We start from the raw sequence: 15,249 nt of genomic DNA, 5'->3' as shown, positions 1-15,249 counted from the left end.
AATCCCATTCAGTCTTGGTTCTGTCTTCTAATGAAGAACAGGATTATTTGCTTTTAATGTCTGTCGTAACTGCTCCTTTTTTTCTTTTTCCACCCCTTGTGGTTTAGGAGAGTTCTCCGCCTCTGACAGCTCCCTCACAGATATCCAGGAGCAGAGAAGGCAGCCGATGCCAGATCCAGGGCTCATGCCCTTGCCTGATTCAGCTTCGGATTTAGATTGGTCAAATTTGGTAGATGCTGCCAAAGCTTTTGAAGGTAAGAGTTTGCAGTTCATTATTTATGATGTTCACACCCCAACTTATGAATTTTTATTTGTTATATATTTCATTGCTTAGTATTTTCGGTTCTGAAACCCAAATTCATCTGCAATGGTTGAAATGCTGTTTGCTTTCTTTTGTTTATATGCTTCAGTTATTATTAGTGTTACTGAATTCAATCTCTGTTTCACTATGAATTCTACAATTGCTTTTGTAGAAATACATGGTTGCAAAACACAGCCTCTTGCCACCAGACCAGAAAGAGTAAAAGGAACACAGAACTTTTAGCTGTATTTTGATCACAGCTGAAATGTGTCACCAAAGTAGTGTGCGAACTCATGTTCTCAAAATACATGAACTTGTATGCCACGAATGTTTTCTTTTTGTGGCTTCAGCTTTAGTTCGCATAGAGTAAAGTTTCTAAATACGCTGGTGTCTTGTTGAAGGAAAAACGTTAGCTCAATTGCGAATGCGAGGTAAACTTTCACTTCTGTTGGACTGTGATTAATCTTACCTATGATTTATTGAAATATCAGACAATGACTTGTAGGAGTTTGTTTCCATAGTGGTTTGAAGTGGATTGTTTCTCCGCATTAAGGATACAGCTGACATGCAGTCTTTTGTTCATGCCATGTTTCGGTGTATTTCTAAAATAATCTGTAACCTGATTGTAAACTGGTCTACCTTTTCCCCCTTTTGGATGAGAAAGACTGTACAAATTGGGTTTGCATATGTAATACAAGTAGACCTTTCTTTATTGACTGTCTCGTTCAGCAACCATTTGAAGTTACGACAGTGCTGAAAGTATAACTCTTCATTCATTCATTCATTCATTCATTCATTCATTCATTCATTCGCTTTATATAGCCGCCCATATCATTTTTACGTTACTCTAGGTGGCTTTATGACCAATGCCCACATTTATGACCTTTGCAGCATTCCTCAATCATGTCCTGTTCCTGACCTGTTGTTTTTCTCCCCCTACCCTTGCAGAGTAGAGAGATTGGAGAGGAAGGGATTACAAGAGAGTAAGTAAGGCCACAATGGGGAATACCCCAGGCTGTTTACATAGTGCATTTACAGTTGCCGGCATCAGTGTATTGCTTTTGATGTGTATTCCCCACTGTGTGCCTGCTTACTGTCTTGTAATCCCTTCCTCTCTAACGAATATAAATACAAACATTAATTCTCTTCTTGCTAATTATCCCAGCGCCAGGGTGAGCATTAAAGGGCAATGGTTTGGGGAAAAAGAAAGCACATTCACGGTCACGTGATTTCCCACATAGCAACCACTTCAGTTAACAACACAGCTTTCACAGGTTTCAATTGTGGTTGCTAAACAAGAATTACCTGTACATTAATTAGATTCCAGAAATTACCTGGCCTTACTGAGAACAGGTTCCAAACATAACTCAAAGACAAAAGTGTGGGAAAGAAGTTAAAAAGTTAGGCAATTACACCAGGAGTAGATCTTCAGCTCCTGTTACTGATTTTAATTTTACTATGACATATTTTTACTGTAATGCTCTGCACAATTTAATGTAAATATAATTAGATTTTCAGTCTTATCTTTCTAAAACTTGGCATTCCGTTATTAGGTATAGCTTCTTTATTTACTTATATTTATTTATTTAAATATTTGTGTATCCTTTTTTAGTTGAAAATGTGCCTAGAGAGGCTTATATAAAATCAGGGGTTTTTTTGCAAAAAATGCTCTCTTGGTTTACACCTTACAATTGCAAAAAGAAAAAAAGGAAGAGGAAACAATGAAACTCAAGTACCAATTTCTAAGTAGCATTTTGTATAATACCTAGATAGATTCAAGGCATTCCAGGAAGAGGAAGAGCCAAATGGAGTTAATTTTCAGGGCAAATGTTATGGAGAAGCCCTGCTTTACCAATTTCTCTTTGCAGCCTCCTAAAGTACTTCCATGTGCTACCAGAGGCAGTTTGTGCAGTCCAAACTACATTTCAGCTGATGCTCCTTTCTTGGCTTTGCTACAGAAAATTACTTTTTTTTTTTTGGTCAGCCTTTTTTTTTTGTTCCCATGGTAAAGCATCATCTCTTTATGGTCTAATGAAAAGAACATTGGCATATGCGTTTATCTTTTTCTCTCCAGTCCAGCGAGCATCCTATTTTGCTACTAGTGATGAAAACCACAGGCCTGTCAGTGTTGCTTCCAGTAACGATCAAGCTGAAGACCAGCTCCCTGCACAGATGAAGCCTTACACTGGGTAAGTAATATGCTGAACTATCATGACCGTTTTAAGAAGGCTCAGAAAATCATTTTGTGCAATAGAATCTGTAAATTGTAGAAATTTAGAATATATGCATTCTGACTTATGGAAAACTGAAAGTGTGAATTCAGCATAAGGGGACAGAGTTTACTACATTTCTGGATATATATTTTAGGTTATAAGTTTGAGACATTATCTAAGAATCTGAAGTTCATTTCATTTAGTGATTGTGTAATTAATGGAGAAGAAGAGAGGTATGTTCTAGACAAATGATATTTTAATGTACTATTTACAACAAAGAGCAGATACAGCTTTTAAGTCTTAAAAAGGTATAGTATCAACTCTAGAAAGGTTTGGCTAAAAATTATAAGTAACCTGAAAGTAGAGCACTTAAGTTATTACCATCATATGCCAAGTATATTTTAAAAGTTCCTACCCTTACTTATTGTGAAAAATAGAATATGAAATTAATAATTACCTCCACAGAACTAGTGCTAATTCTTCTTGTTTTCTAAACATCAATTAACCATGAAATAAATTTATTGTTGAACTAAATTCTGCATTCAGGCTATAAAAGGACTGGAGAACTAGGAGATCGCTCACATTCTCTAACCACAATGTGCTGAATACAGATGTAACATAATCATGCCTAACATGATGCAGCAGGTTGAGAGCATTCTTTACTATAGTATGTGACAATGAGTATAAATTTTTATGTTATTAAAAAAATAAAAGTGAAATTAGTGTTTTGTTAAATCAGTCGTGTGTGTGTGTGTTCTTACAAACAACTATTAAGAAGGCCACCATTGCTTGGAAATTTCTCAGAAAACTTCAATAGCCAATATTAAAATTAGAACATTGAAGAAGATAGACCCGTGATCTAATTTAGCAGAGCTTTTTGTTCCTGCTGATCCTTTTCATGGTTTATTATGATGTAACACCAAACTAAAAAATAAATCACTGCATAAAGTGATTAAGAAATAAATATTAAGAAAAGTTTGCAACTCAGTTTCTGTCTCATCCTTCCTGCAGTAAAGAATCCCCTCCTTCTCTTGCTTCTAAAGTGAGCCAGCTGGAGAGTATGCTGAGAATGCTGCAGGAAGATTTAAAGAAGGTAAGTATGTCAGTTTCAGTGCCAGCTTGTACTAAATATTCAGTTTGGCTCAGTTTGGTTTGGTCTCGGTCACTTGACAAGTCTGCTTTTGCAGTTCGCTTTAGAATATTAAGGATTAGCTACAAAACATCTGTGAGCACCTTAAGCAACATCCATCAACTAGGTATTGACTTCTTTGATTCACACCCTAACCATGGACCTAACAGTCATGGAGGTATTGCCATAAAATATAGGTTGTTCCAAATAGCTTAGTTATTTTGCAAAATAAGTAGTGTCCAGTCCAGTAAGTTTAACTTTTCTAATTTGGTGAATCCTTTGAGTATTGCACCAAGAGCTCCAATTACATTTGGTATGATAATCAATTTTTCCTCCATAATCTTTCAACCTCAGTTGTAAATAACGATATTTTGTTATTTTCTCCAGTTCAACTGTCTCCAGGGGTTGCCACATCAGTGAACTATCCTTTCTTCTTTTCCATAACAGTAATACTTGGTGTATTATGTTCTAAGTGAATTTTGAAATCTCACAATATTTCAATATTGCCTAGTTTGCAGTACCCAGTCCCAATACTTTTTACAAACAGTCGAGCTGAATGTTCTGCATAAATTCCAATGGACCATTTTTGCAACTCTATAATGGGAGTGTTTATAGTCTAAGTAATTTTACCCTGAGATAATGTACAATTTCATCCATAATTTTACATAATCAGCATTTGACATTATTGAAAATAGGTTCAGTTTTGGCTTTGATGGTATTAGTTTGCAGGTCTTGTTCTCAAGCTGCCCTGATTATCTCCTCAGCTTCTTTTTTAAGTGTTCCAGATTTCTTTTGTTGTGGTTGCTGTTGTTGTTATTGCCAAAATCACATGAGCTCACCCAAATCTTGTGAAATCCAATGATATTTTTAAGATAGGGATTCCTCAGTCTTGCTTTAGAAATAAAAAAAGATTTATTAACAGGTCCCAAAAGCATATATTAGAAGGAGAGGAAGAAAAATACTATATACCTAGAAAAACTGACAAAATATCTCCCATCAATTTAAGAGGAAAAAGCCAGGACTGGTTTGGAATACCTTTATAATAAACATCTGAACTTATGATGCCAGTATTATTTATGGTGTAAAATCCACCTGTGACATCTTTTGTCTTTTGGTCACCTCCCAGGAAAAAGAAGACAAAGCCAATCTTCAGGCTGAAGTACAACATTTACGGGAAGATAACTTACGATTACAAGAGGAATCGCACAATGCCTCTGAAAAACTGAAGAAATTCACTGAATGGGTTTTCAACACAATTGATATGAGCTAATAGCACACATGAAACAAACACATTGGCAAAAAAATCTCTGGAGTGGGACTTAGCTTTAACACCATCCTAAATTAGAAAAACCCAGTCAGAGCACTTTCATATGTTTCGTATTAGGGGTACCTTTTTTGGTTTTCCTTTGTTTCATTTTAACAAATCTGCAAGCACCCAGAATTATTGCAGATCAACTATCACTGAATGCCTTTTATAGGAAAAGAAGAAAAAATAATTTTAAAGGAAATAAAAATTTAACTACTAAAATGTGAATGTCTTTAGATTTTTTGCACATTCTATTTACCTGTTCTGTATAAAATTACTTGGAAAGTGGACCAGAATAACTGTCCATTTGCCTCTAATTCTGTTCATTACTTTGTATTAGTTTCAGATTAATCTGCTTTATTCTTGCTGCTTTAGTAAATATTACAACTTCTAGAAAACAAAGATTTTTTTTCAATGCTTCCTTTCTATTGTTTTGAATATACTACAGGCAAGAGGTTGTGAACTGTTTTGAGTGTCTCTTAATGAATGCTATCTCCATACCTGTTGTACAGAATCATTGCCCAGAGAATATCAGAATGTGTGTACACACGTGCATGTGTGTATAAAGTATAGCCAGCACAAAGCTATGGATACATCAGGTTATCCAGTTCTGTTTTTGCACATCTATATAAATTTGATGCCCCTACCCCTACTCAAGTGGAAGAGCTTGAGATAAACATCACAAAGTAGATATATTAAATGCATATTCCTTTTCTGGAGAAGAGAGAAATTGCTACTATTATAAGAATCATTCTGTCTTTTACCAGCTAGGAATCCATCTTTCAGTGGTCATTCAGTTCTGATTATTGAATTAATTTTTCTTAAATACTTAATTCCTGCTGACTGAGAATTATCTATTGATAGCTCTCAGTGGCTGCTAGAATTCTTTCTTAGCACCTTTACTGATATATATATATATATAGATAATCTATATATTAAGAAGTTAAAAATGCAAATCTACACCTTTTACTCTGTTTGGCATAAATATGACATAAACTGATTTTCAGTAGTTTTCCAGTTAATGCCCCAAATGAAAAGACAATTGGACAACTGTTATTAAAGCATGCAAACTACCTTCCTTCCTTCCTTCCTTCCTTCCTTCCTTCCTTCCTTCCTTCCTTCCTTCCTTCCTTCCTTCCTTCCTTCCTTCCTTCCTTCCTTCCTTCCTTCCTTCCTTCCTTCCTTCCTTCCTTCCTTCCTTCCTTCCTTCCTTCCAGGACAAAAGTTTGTCTTGATTATCTTATATATGGATTTTTCAATAAAACTGGCTATTGTTAAGTATGTGTGGTGGGAAGCTAACTTACCATAAAATGTCACACCTGCAGGACTTTTAATATTGGGGTGGGGAGGGAACAGTGTGTATACTGCAGCCTGCTAAACATTGTTTCAAGTGACATATGGTGAATTTTAGTTTGTGATCTCCACTGCATGCAACCGTGAAAATGCTCATTACACATTTCCACACTTGATAAGAACAGCCTATGTCTGTCAGTTTCATAAACTCTCCTCTTTCCTATGTTCCAGCTACCATTCATTGCTGGAAATATTCTTAACCACTGCCATTGAGTCTTCCTAGCCTTCTTTGATATGCATTTTCATAATTCTTAATAATTGTAGAAACCCACATGGTTTGCTTTGACCTAAAGCTTAATTTGTGGTGATAATCCCATTGGGATGTTTTTCTGATTATATTTGGACCATTGAAGAGGATTGATTTGAAAGTATTTCTGGAGTGCTTCTTTTAGAATGTCTTTGAGTTGGGTTTTTTCCCCCCCTCCAAGTAACTTGTATGAAGGAGATCTATATAATGCCTGAGGTAATTTGTAAATGGGAAATATTGCTAACATCTCTAAGCATCCTGACTTTCTTTTCTTCTCTAGTTTTTTTTTTTTAAAAAAACATTGGGACTTGGGGCAGACTATTTATTAGAGTTTTGCAACAGAGTTCTTGTATGAAGCCTCTAAAAGGCTACTTGTAAAAAAAAAATTCTGACAATAAAATTCATTTTAAAAGCTCTTCTAGAAATAATGTTCTGTTTGTTTTTATTCTTTAAATTCCAATTCCTTCCATGCCATTGACATCATAATCCACAAATGTAAAAATTAAAACCATTGAGAGGCTTTCCTATATTTTCATAGAACCATAAAGTTGGACAGGACCATTTAGCCCACCAATCCAACCCATTACTAAAGTATAGGAATCCAGATTAATACATCCCAACAAATGTGTGTCTAGCGTTTGCTTGAACACATTCAGTGAAGGAGAGCCCACAATCTCTGCTGCCCCTACTAAGCTCTCTTTTAGACTCTTTTAGACATAACTGCTGCCCCTACCAAGCTCTCTTTTAATTAAACTTTTTCTAACATGCATTTGGAATTTTCCATTCTGTTCTGTGCCTTGTGGAATGTTAAAGGACTGGTTTGGACCTATGTGATATCCTTTCAGGTATTTGAAAAGTAACATATATTCCCCCTCAGTTGTCTCAAGGCTAGCAATACTTAGCTGCCTTAACTTTTCTTCATAGAACTTAATTTCTTGTCTCTGATCTCCTTCATTGCCTTTCTTTTAGTCTCCTCCACTTTCTCTGAACCCTTCTTTGGGTGTTTGTCCAGAACTGGGCACAATACTTGATGAGGGGGTCACTTAATACAGAGTAAAGTGAAATTATTCTGTGATTTGGAAGCTATACTTTTGTTGATACAGCCAAAATTTTTCCTTTTTTTGTAGTCATATAAATTTTCACCACTAGAAGGTGTTACGTTTGTTTTCTGGAGACTTGTGGGCTATGACACTAAGCTTACTAAAGAAAGAATATTCTATCTTGGGTAAATCTGCAAATATACAGAGTTGTCATCATGGAATACACTGCACCTTAGATAAGCCTGTTATAAAGTAAGAGAAACAATCAATTGGTTGATGAAATCTATCAATTGTTAATGAGCACAATGTAGTTGTGGAAAAAATCAGTTATGTGTTTTAGCAGGTATCATTTTAGAAGTAATTTCTGTTTATCACAAAAGAAGGAATGTTGCTTTTAAAGAAGGTGTTGGCTTCTTACAAGTGTTTAATATAAAAAAGAATAGACCTCTTGCCCAATTTAGGGCACAATTACAGTCAGTTAAAATGGGTTTAAGTAATGTTGTAGTTCTAGTTTTAGAGCATTGTTTTTCCTTGCATCAGAGAAATCTCTTCTCCAATCCTTTACTTCCCTCTCCCCTCTTTGAATGGAAAATTAAGGCTTTGAGAAAAGAAGGGCCTGATTTTCACTTGTCCTGTAAATGAGGAGTCAGTGGGGTAGGAAAAAAAATAAATCTAGAAAACAAGGTAGGAAAAGAAAGGGCAAAAAGTAAAACTTACAGGCTGCATCTTAAAATAGAACCTTCATCATATGAATTACATAGGCAAGCCTTGTTAAAGTGAATAAGCGTACCCTTAAACACTGTAGTAATTCCTCACAGTGGGGAGGAGAGAGGTAGAACAGGACAGGCAACTAATAAGCTTTGAAGAGTCTCTTCAGGACAATTCCTCAAACCTAACTTGTAATATGGTTGTTAATGGGAGGGGTCTCTGAGATGCCCTACTAAACTCTTTCTGGTTCACTTCTGTTTTTACTGAGGAATTACATTTTTAGAGGGCTGAAGATGGGATGTTTATGTATATGTCAGATTGCAGTGGCATAGCTTAGCAATGTTAAGAATGTGGGTAGAGAAAAGGTTGTGGAGTCCTTGGGGTTCTCTGAGCTTGGTTGTTTTCTTGCAGATGTTTTGTTACCTGGCTGGGTAACATCTTCAGTGCTAGAAGGGAGTGGGGTTTGCTCTCTGTTTATATGCAGTGGCTTGCCCTGCCAGTGTTGGTGGGGGTGGGGGTTTTGTTTTGTTTTGTTTTTGGTAGTTCCTTGATTAGATCTTTACTGCTTGATTGTTTGTTTGGTGTTAATCTCTGCTTATCTGGGTGATCATCACCCCCACACCCCCACCAACACTGGCAGGGCAAGCCACTGCATATAAACAGAGAGCAAACCCCACTCTGTTCCAGCACTGAAGATGTTACCTAGCCAGGTAACAAAATGTTTGCAAGAAAACAACCAAGCTCAGAGAACCCCAAGGACTCCACAGTTCAACCCTGAGCTACATATATGCTCTTCTATTAGAGAAAAGGTTGCTAACATGTTGACCTCCAGTACTCTAACTATCAAATCTATGTAAAACAAACTTGAGGAGCCTGTGGCTCTCTAAATGCTGCTGAACTATAATTCCCAGCATCCCATGCCAAATTGGGGCTACTAGGAGGTCTAGCTCAGTGATATCCGGATGTCCACAGATTCTCCACATCTGACCTAATGGGTCATTCACTTACAACATGCTGTTAAATGTTGCATTTGCATTTGGTCTTTAAGTCTACAGAACTGCTTCAGTGTTGACATTTGAAAGCTTTCAGATCAGAATGCAAGGAAGTAAGTCATGGGGCTGAAAAGCTATAGGTAGCTGTCCCTACATATGGTTGTATCAGGCTGGCATATTAAAGGTAAAATAGTCTTGTCTCTTAAATTGAACATGCTTGCCTAACTAATAACAGCAATTATTTTCCTGTAACATACAGATCAGAAGTGCAGAATGAAAGCAGAAAGAATTTAATGAATCCAACTATTTACTAAGATACAACAATGTTTGAAAGAAGTCAGACATAAGCTCATATTCTGCCTTTAGAAGAATTTGTAGTTTGTCCTCACAGTATCACTGCAAATCACAGTTGATGCAAATCCAATTACTCTAGATTATGATTTTATGACTGCCTTCCAACAAAAAGCGGATTTTCTTAGGACTGACCAAGAAGCAGAACTGACCTATTGAAGGTTTGCTATTTTTTCTTTTGTTGAATCTGAACTCATTTTATAGCCTTTCTAACCACCCAGGCAGCAACAGAGGAGTTGGGCTTGAAGTGCTGAGGAAGCATGTCCTTTTGAAAGCTCAGGATGGTCACTTCCAAAGTGGCCTCACTTGGTGAAGTACCCTTTGGAAGGGCTCACACGGCCTCAATATTAGCAACACAATATAAAGGGCTTTGGTGGGGTGAGGCTGTGTCCCATCAGGGCAGGGAGGCTCCTGTCTCAACATGCTGCATTACTCTGCCTGCACACCGTCTCTTCTGGTAATCCCACAGGTCAGTAAGGTGAGGAAAGCCATAGTATTTCTCACTTGCATCCCTCTCTTGTGGAAGTTAAGCAGCCTCGACTGTGGTTGATGACCAAACTCTTCCGGGAAGCATTTGGGGAATAAGTGTCACAATTTTGCTTATTTGCAATAATTGCAATTTTATTTTGTTGTTTGATTCTGATTTTATATTGTCTTTCTGTTCTGTTTTATATGTTATACACTGTCAGGAGTCATTCCTAGCCTGACTGTATAAAAGTACAATCAACCAATGGGCAAATAAATTAATAACGGTTAAAAGCTTATGATCTTTTTAATATGAATGGAGTCAAAGTATTGGCCAACATTTAAAGTTGTAAAAAGCCATTTTCCATTGCTCCTTTGTTATTAGCTTCTTTTTTAAAATATGGAAATGTTTTTGCAGTCAGCATTAACCTGAGCGTGAAAAAACAGTTGCCGGGAACTTCTGGGTAGCCAGCATCACAGCACAGACTCCTTGGAGCAGTGTTGTCCAAACTTGGCCACTTTAAGATGAGTGGACTTCAACTCCCAGAATTCCCCAGCCAGCCATGCTGGCTGGGGAATTCTGGGAGTTGAAGTCCACTCATCTTAAAGTGGCCAAGTTTGGACAACACTGCCTTGGAGGGACCTGTTCTGAGCAGAAATGGAGCTGCTGCACTCTGTCATTGTTATTGTCAACGGGCTGCTTCCGGAGAGACTTTCTGGGGAAATCTGCATTCTTCCCTTGCACACTTCATTACCTACCATTGGTTCTAGGCCAAAAGCTGTAGGACACGTTGAACAGATGGTACTCCTAATAATAAAATCAGATTCCTTGCCTCATTGATACCATCCATCTTTTAGGGCAGATACCTACCCAAGGTGTAACTTCATGCAGCATTTTAATGCTTGGGAACTCTGAGAGTAGAAACTGATAAATAATTTATAAAAATTATAAGCCCCCAGGAAAGGATTTCTTGCTGCACTTGCAGATTACACCAGCATCCCTCATTTTATTGTGCTTCGCTTTATTGCGCTTTACAGATACTGTGTTTATCAAACAGCATCGTGTGCTACAGAGAAATCTTTTGTGAAAGGAAGAGTCAATCGATGCGGCAAACTTCACTGTTGTCTTATTTTAAGAATTTTTAAAATTAAGGTATGTACATTGTTTTTCCAGACGTAATGCTATTGCACACTTAATAGACTACAGTATAGTGTAAACATAACTTTTATATGCACTGGGAAACCAAAACATTCATGTGACTTGCTTTATCGCAATATTCATTTTATTGCAGTGGCCTGGAACTGATCCCACTATATCTCTGAGGTGTGCCTGCGTTCCTTGCTTTTCCCATTGCTTCTGCAGTTAAAATACTTATTCCTGCGAAATAAAGCAAACGTAAACATGACAGAGAGCTGGTAAATTAGAGATGTTCAAGTCCCACTTTTTCTTCAGCTATGAACTATTCATGTCTAATTCCCATCTATTCCCAGTCTAAAATGTGGGAGCTGGAAGCTAGAGAGTCTCTTGGCTTCAGTGCTCAGTCTGCATTAATGGGCAAGGATGCTTATTTGGCATCAACTCTTAAAATTTCAGTACCAGGCTAAGTCAAAAGTTTGCCTACGTTTATCACTAGAATTTACAGTACATGGTAGCTTTTTTCAACCTGGGATCCTCCAGCATGTTGGATGTCAGCTCCGTAAAAGTGAGAGTGATGAGTCCAGCACATCTGGAGGGTGCCAGATTGTAACCACTGCATGAGGCTGTTCTTAACTACCACCATTACACTTTCCAAGATGGATGGTTTTAAAAGGCAATCCATTTCAAGGGGGATAGAGTTCATCAGAACAGCTGCATCATCTCAAAAGGCAATACCAGTGGCTGAAAATGTGAGAAAACAACTGTCCCACTTATATTCTTGTAAACCTCTCAGATATTGGCCCTGATCCAGCAAGGCTATTCTTGCATTCTTAATTTGTGCGCAGTCAAATTAAGCCAAATTTTATTATGGGGATGTAAGCCACCCTGAGATTTTAACGTTAATATGCAAATAATTTATCATTTTAAATAAGCCCTTTGGGATGTCTATGTCTCCCTTACCCTTTGTCTCTACACACAGGCTAGCTTTTCCTCATGCGTCTGTGAGCAGTAGGCATGCTAAAAACCCTTGACGATTTGAGTTGCCACTTCTCCAGTTTCTTTTGTCTACTGCACTGATTTTGACATGAGTCAGACAGAACTGGGTTATTTCCCTCTGGGGGAGATGGGCGGCATACAAATTTAATAAATAAATACATTTTATTCTAAAGTCAGGTTAGGGGTTTTATTTTCCATCCCCTTCTTAGTCTGAAGACTGAATCTGCCTTTCTGCCCACAAACATTTCATCATTTCCTGTAAATTAGACAGCATGGCCTCTTCTCTTGGTGGTGAGTATAACTAGATCTCCAAAATGCATAAATTACATTTGCTGTGATTTTGGATTAGCACTAAAATAATAAAACAAGACTGCTACCATTTCCTATTACAGTGGTACCTCGGGATACGAACGCCTCTACTAACGAACTTTTTGGGTTACGACCAGCTCCGGCCGCAAAAATTTACCTCGATGTGCGAACTCCGCCTCGGGGTATGGTCATTTTTCTGCCCTGACACGTGGTCCGCAGCCATTTTTCCGCCCCTGACACGTGGTCTGCGGCCGTTTTCCCGCTGCGCCGCGCGGTGCCTGGCCATTCTCCCGCCCCGCTGCACTGCACCCGTCTGCTCTCCTGACGCGCTGCGCCGTGCCGCGCTGCGCCGCGCCCGGCCATTCTCCCACCCCGCCGCGCTGCGCCACGCCCGGCCGTTCTCCCACCCCGCCGCACTGCGCCCGGCTCCTCTCCCGCCGCGTTGCGCCGCGCCGCACCCGGCCATTCTCCTGTCCCGCTGCGCCACGCCACGCCCAGCCGTTCTCCTGCCGCGCCATGCCCGGCCATTCTCCCGCTGCACTGCGCCACGCCCGGCCATTCTCCCGCTGCGCTGCGCTGCGCCCAGCCGTTCTCCCGCCGTGCCACGCCGCACGGCGCCCGGCTGTTCTCCCGCCCTGCCGCGCGGCGCCCGGCCGTTCTCCCGCCCCTGACGCGTGGTCCGTGGATGCCAGAACGGATTAACGGTAATTACATTGAACCTTATGGGAAAATTTGCTTCGGGGTGCGACCAAATTCTGAGGGCGGAACGGATTATCCGGATTTACATTGAACCCTATGGGGAAATTTGCGTCGGGTTACGACCAACTCGGGATACGCCCAGAGACACGGAACACATTAAGTCCGCATCCCGAGGTACCACTGTATATGATACGGCAGAACTAATTTCAGGCAAAATGTAATGATGGTATCCAGAGGAGGAATGAAAAGCAGGTAATTGATTTCTTTGTCCATAAGAACAAAATCCAATAGTATTGTCCAGAAGTTATAGTTTCAGAATTTTATTTTATTTTATTTTGTTTTTTAATTTATATGGCTGCTCAACTCACCCAACAACTCTGGGTGGTGAGCATAAATAAAAACATCAATATAATAATAAAATAACAATATACAACCAAATTTAAATTGGCGGTCAAAACCATCAACGCTAATAACACCTCACACCTAGCTCACCTAACTTCCTGACCCCCATGCCTGGGAGACTATCAGGACTTAAGGGCCTCCCAAAAGACCAGCAGGGTCGGGGCCAACATATCTGGTGGGGAGGGGGAATTATGCACCAAAGTGCCGGTACAGCAACAGAAAGGGTCACTTCCTGTGTGCCACCAGATGACACTTCTTGAGAGATGAAACCTGGAGCATGTCCTTCCTGTTAGACTTCATGGGGTGAGTAGAGAACACTGGAGAAAGGCAATCTTTCAAATATCCTGGCCTCATGCCATGCAGGCCTTTATAGGAGACAACCAGGATCTTAATTGCAGCCAGAAGCCTACTGGGAACCACTGCAGCTCCCAAAGCAAAGGTGCAACATAATTGCTCACACTGCTGCATTCTGGACCAACTGCAGCTTCTAGATGTTCTTCAAGGGCAGCCCCATGTAGAGTGCATTGCAATAATCCAACTCAGAGGTGACCAAAGCATAAGTGACTGTGAGTAGTGCTCCCCGAAGGGTGTAACTGGCATACAACCCAAAATTCTGCAAAAACCCTCCTAGCCACGGCTGCCACCTGCTCCTCAAGCAGGAGCCATAAGTCCAGAGGAGCTCCAAACTGTGCACCAGATCCATCTGGGGTAGTGCAATCCTATCCAGACATAAAAGTGGAAAATCACTACATCCATGGGCCCCTAAAACCCAAAGCCATTCCATCTTGCTAAAGTTGAGCTGAAGCCTGTTCTTCCCCATCCAGACCCCCACAGCCTCCAGACACTGAGACAGGGCCTCCATACCATTGCTTGGTCAGATAATGCACAGCTGAATATTATAAGCATACTGATGATACCTCACCCCATGGCATCAAATGACCTCACCCATTGGCTTCATGTAGATGTTAAATAGGGTGGGGAGACTGCCAAGCCCCAAGGCACACCACAAAGAAGCAGATATGGGCTTGACATCTCTCACCCCCACCCCCACCAACACCAACTGAACACAATCTTGGAAGAAGGTGCAGAACCATTGCAACACTGTGCTCCCATCTCCCAACCCCTAGAGCTGGTCCAGAAAGATACCATGATCAGTCACACTGAAAGCCATTGAGAGGACAAAAACAGCAAGGACAAATGTACCACCTCCATCCTGCTCCCACCAGAAGTCATCCACAAGTGTGATAATTTCAGTCCCATATCCAGGTCTGAAACCCAACTGAAAGGGTTCCAGATAATTTCAGGGCCCTCTGAAGCTGCAGTGTGACTACCTTCCCTAAAAAGGAAGGTTGGAGACAAAGAGAAAATTGTCTAACCAGTGGGATCTAGCAATGATTTCTTGAGAAGGGAAGAGGCCATCCCCTCTCTCAAGGATGCATTCATCATTGCCAGAACCCACCCACACATTACCTCTGAGGAAGTCTTACTTAACCAGGAAGGGCATAGGTCTGGCACACAAGGGGCCTAGTTTACAGCTCCAAGAACCCTGCCTACTTCCTCATGACTAACAGGATCAGACTCAGCCTGGATAATATTGCAA

General features: G+C 39.8%; 1 protein-coding gene across 4 annotated transcripts in view; it reads left to right on the top strand.

Moving 5' to 3' along the window:
- The window catches only part of SIPA1L1 (signal induced proliferation associated 1 like 1), a 208,294-nt gene extending 202,163 nt beyond the window's left edge, over positions 1-6,131 (top strand). For all 4 annotated transcript variants that reach the window (XM_088145570.1, XM_088145567.1, XM_088145568.1 and 1 more), the window contains 4 exons: positions 108-254; positions 2,376-2,490; positions 3,526-3,607; positions 4,770-6,131. In XM_088145570.1, coding sequence (XP_088001696.1) covers positions 108-254; positions 2,376-2,490; positions 3,526-3,607; positions 4,770-4,913 — 488 coding nt within the window. In that variant the 3' untranslated portion in view covers positions 4,914-6,131. The remainder of the gene's footprint in view (positions 1-107; positions 255-2,375; positions 2,491-3,525; positions 3,608-4,769) is intronic.
- Positions 6,132-15,249: the final 9,118 nt, after the last annotated feature.

This window comes from Python bivittatus, unplaced genomic scaffold, assembly GCF_059951505.1.
Source record: "Python bivittatus isolate LINGU-HERP-01145 unplaced genomic scaffold, Pbiv_v1 ctg000480_np1212, whole genome shotgun sequence".
NCBI lineage: Eukaryota > Metazoa > Chordata > Lepidosauria > Squamata > Pythonidae > Python > Python bivittatus.
The sequence above is the reverse complement of the archived record's forward strand: the minus strand, read 5'-3'. Positions and strand labels throughout refer to the sequence as shown.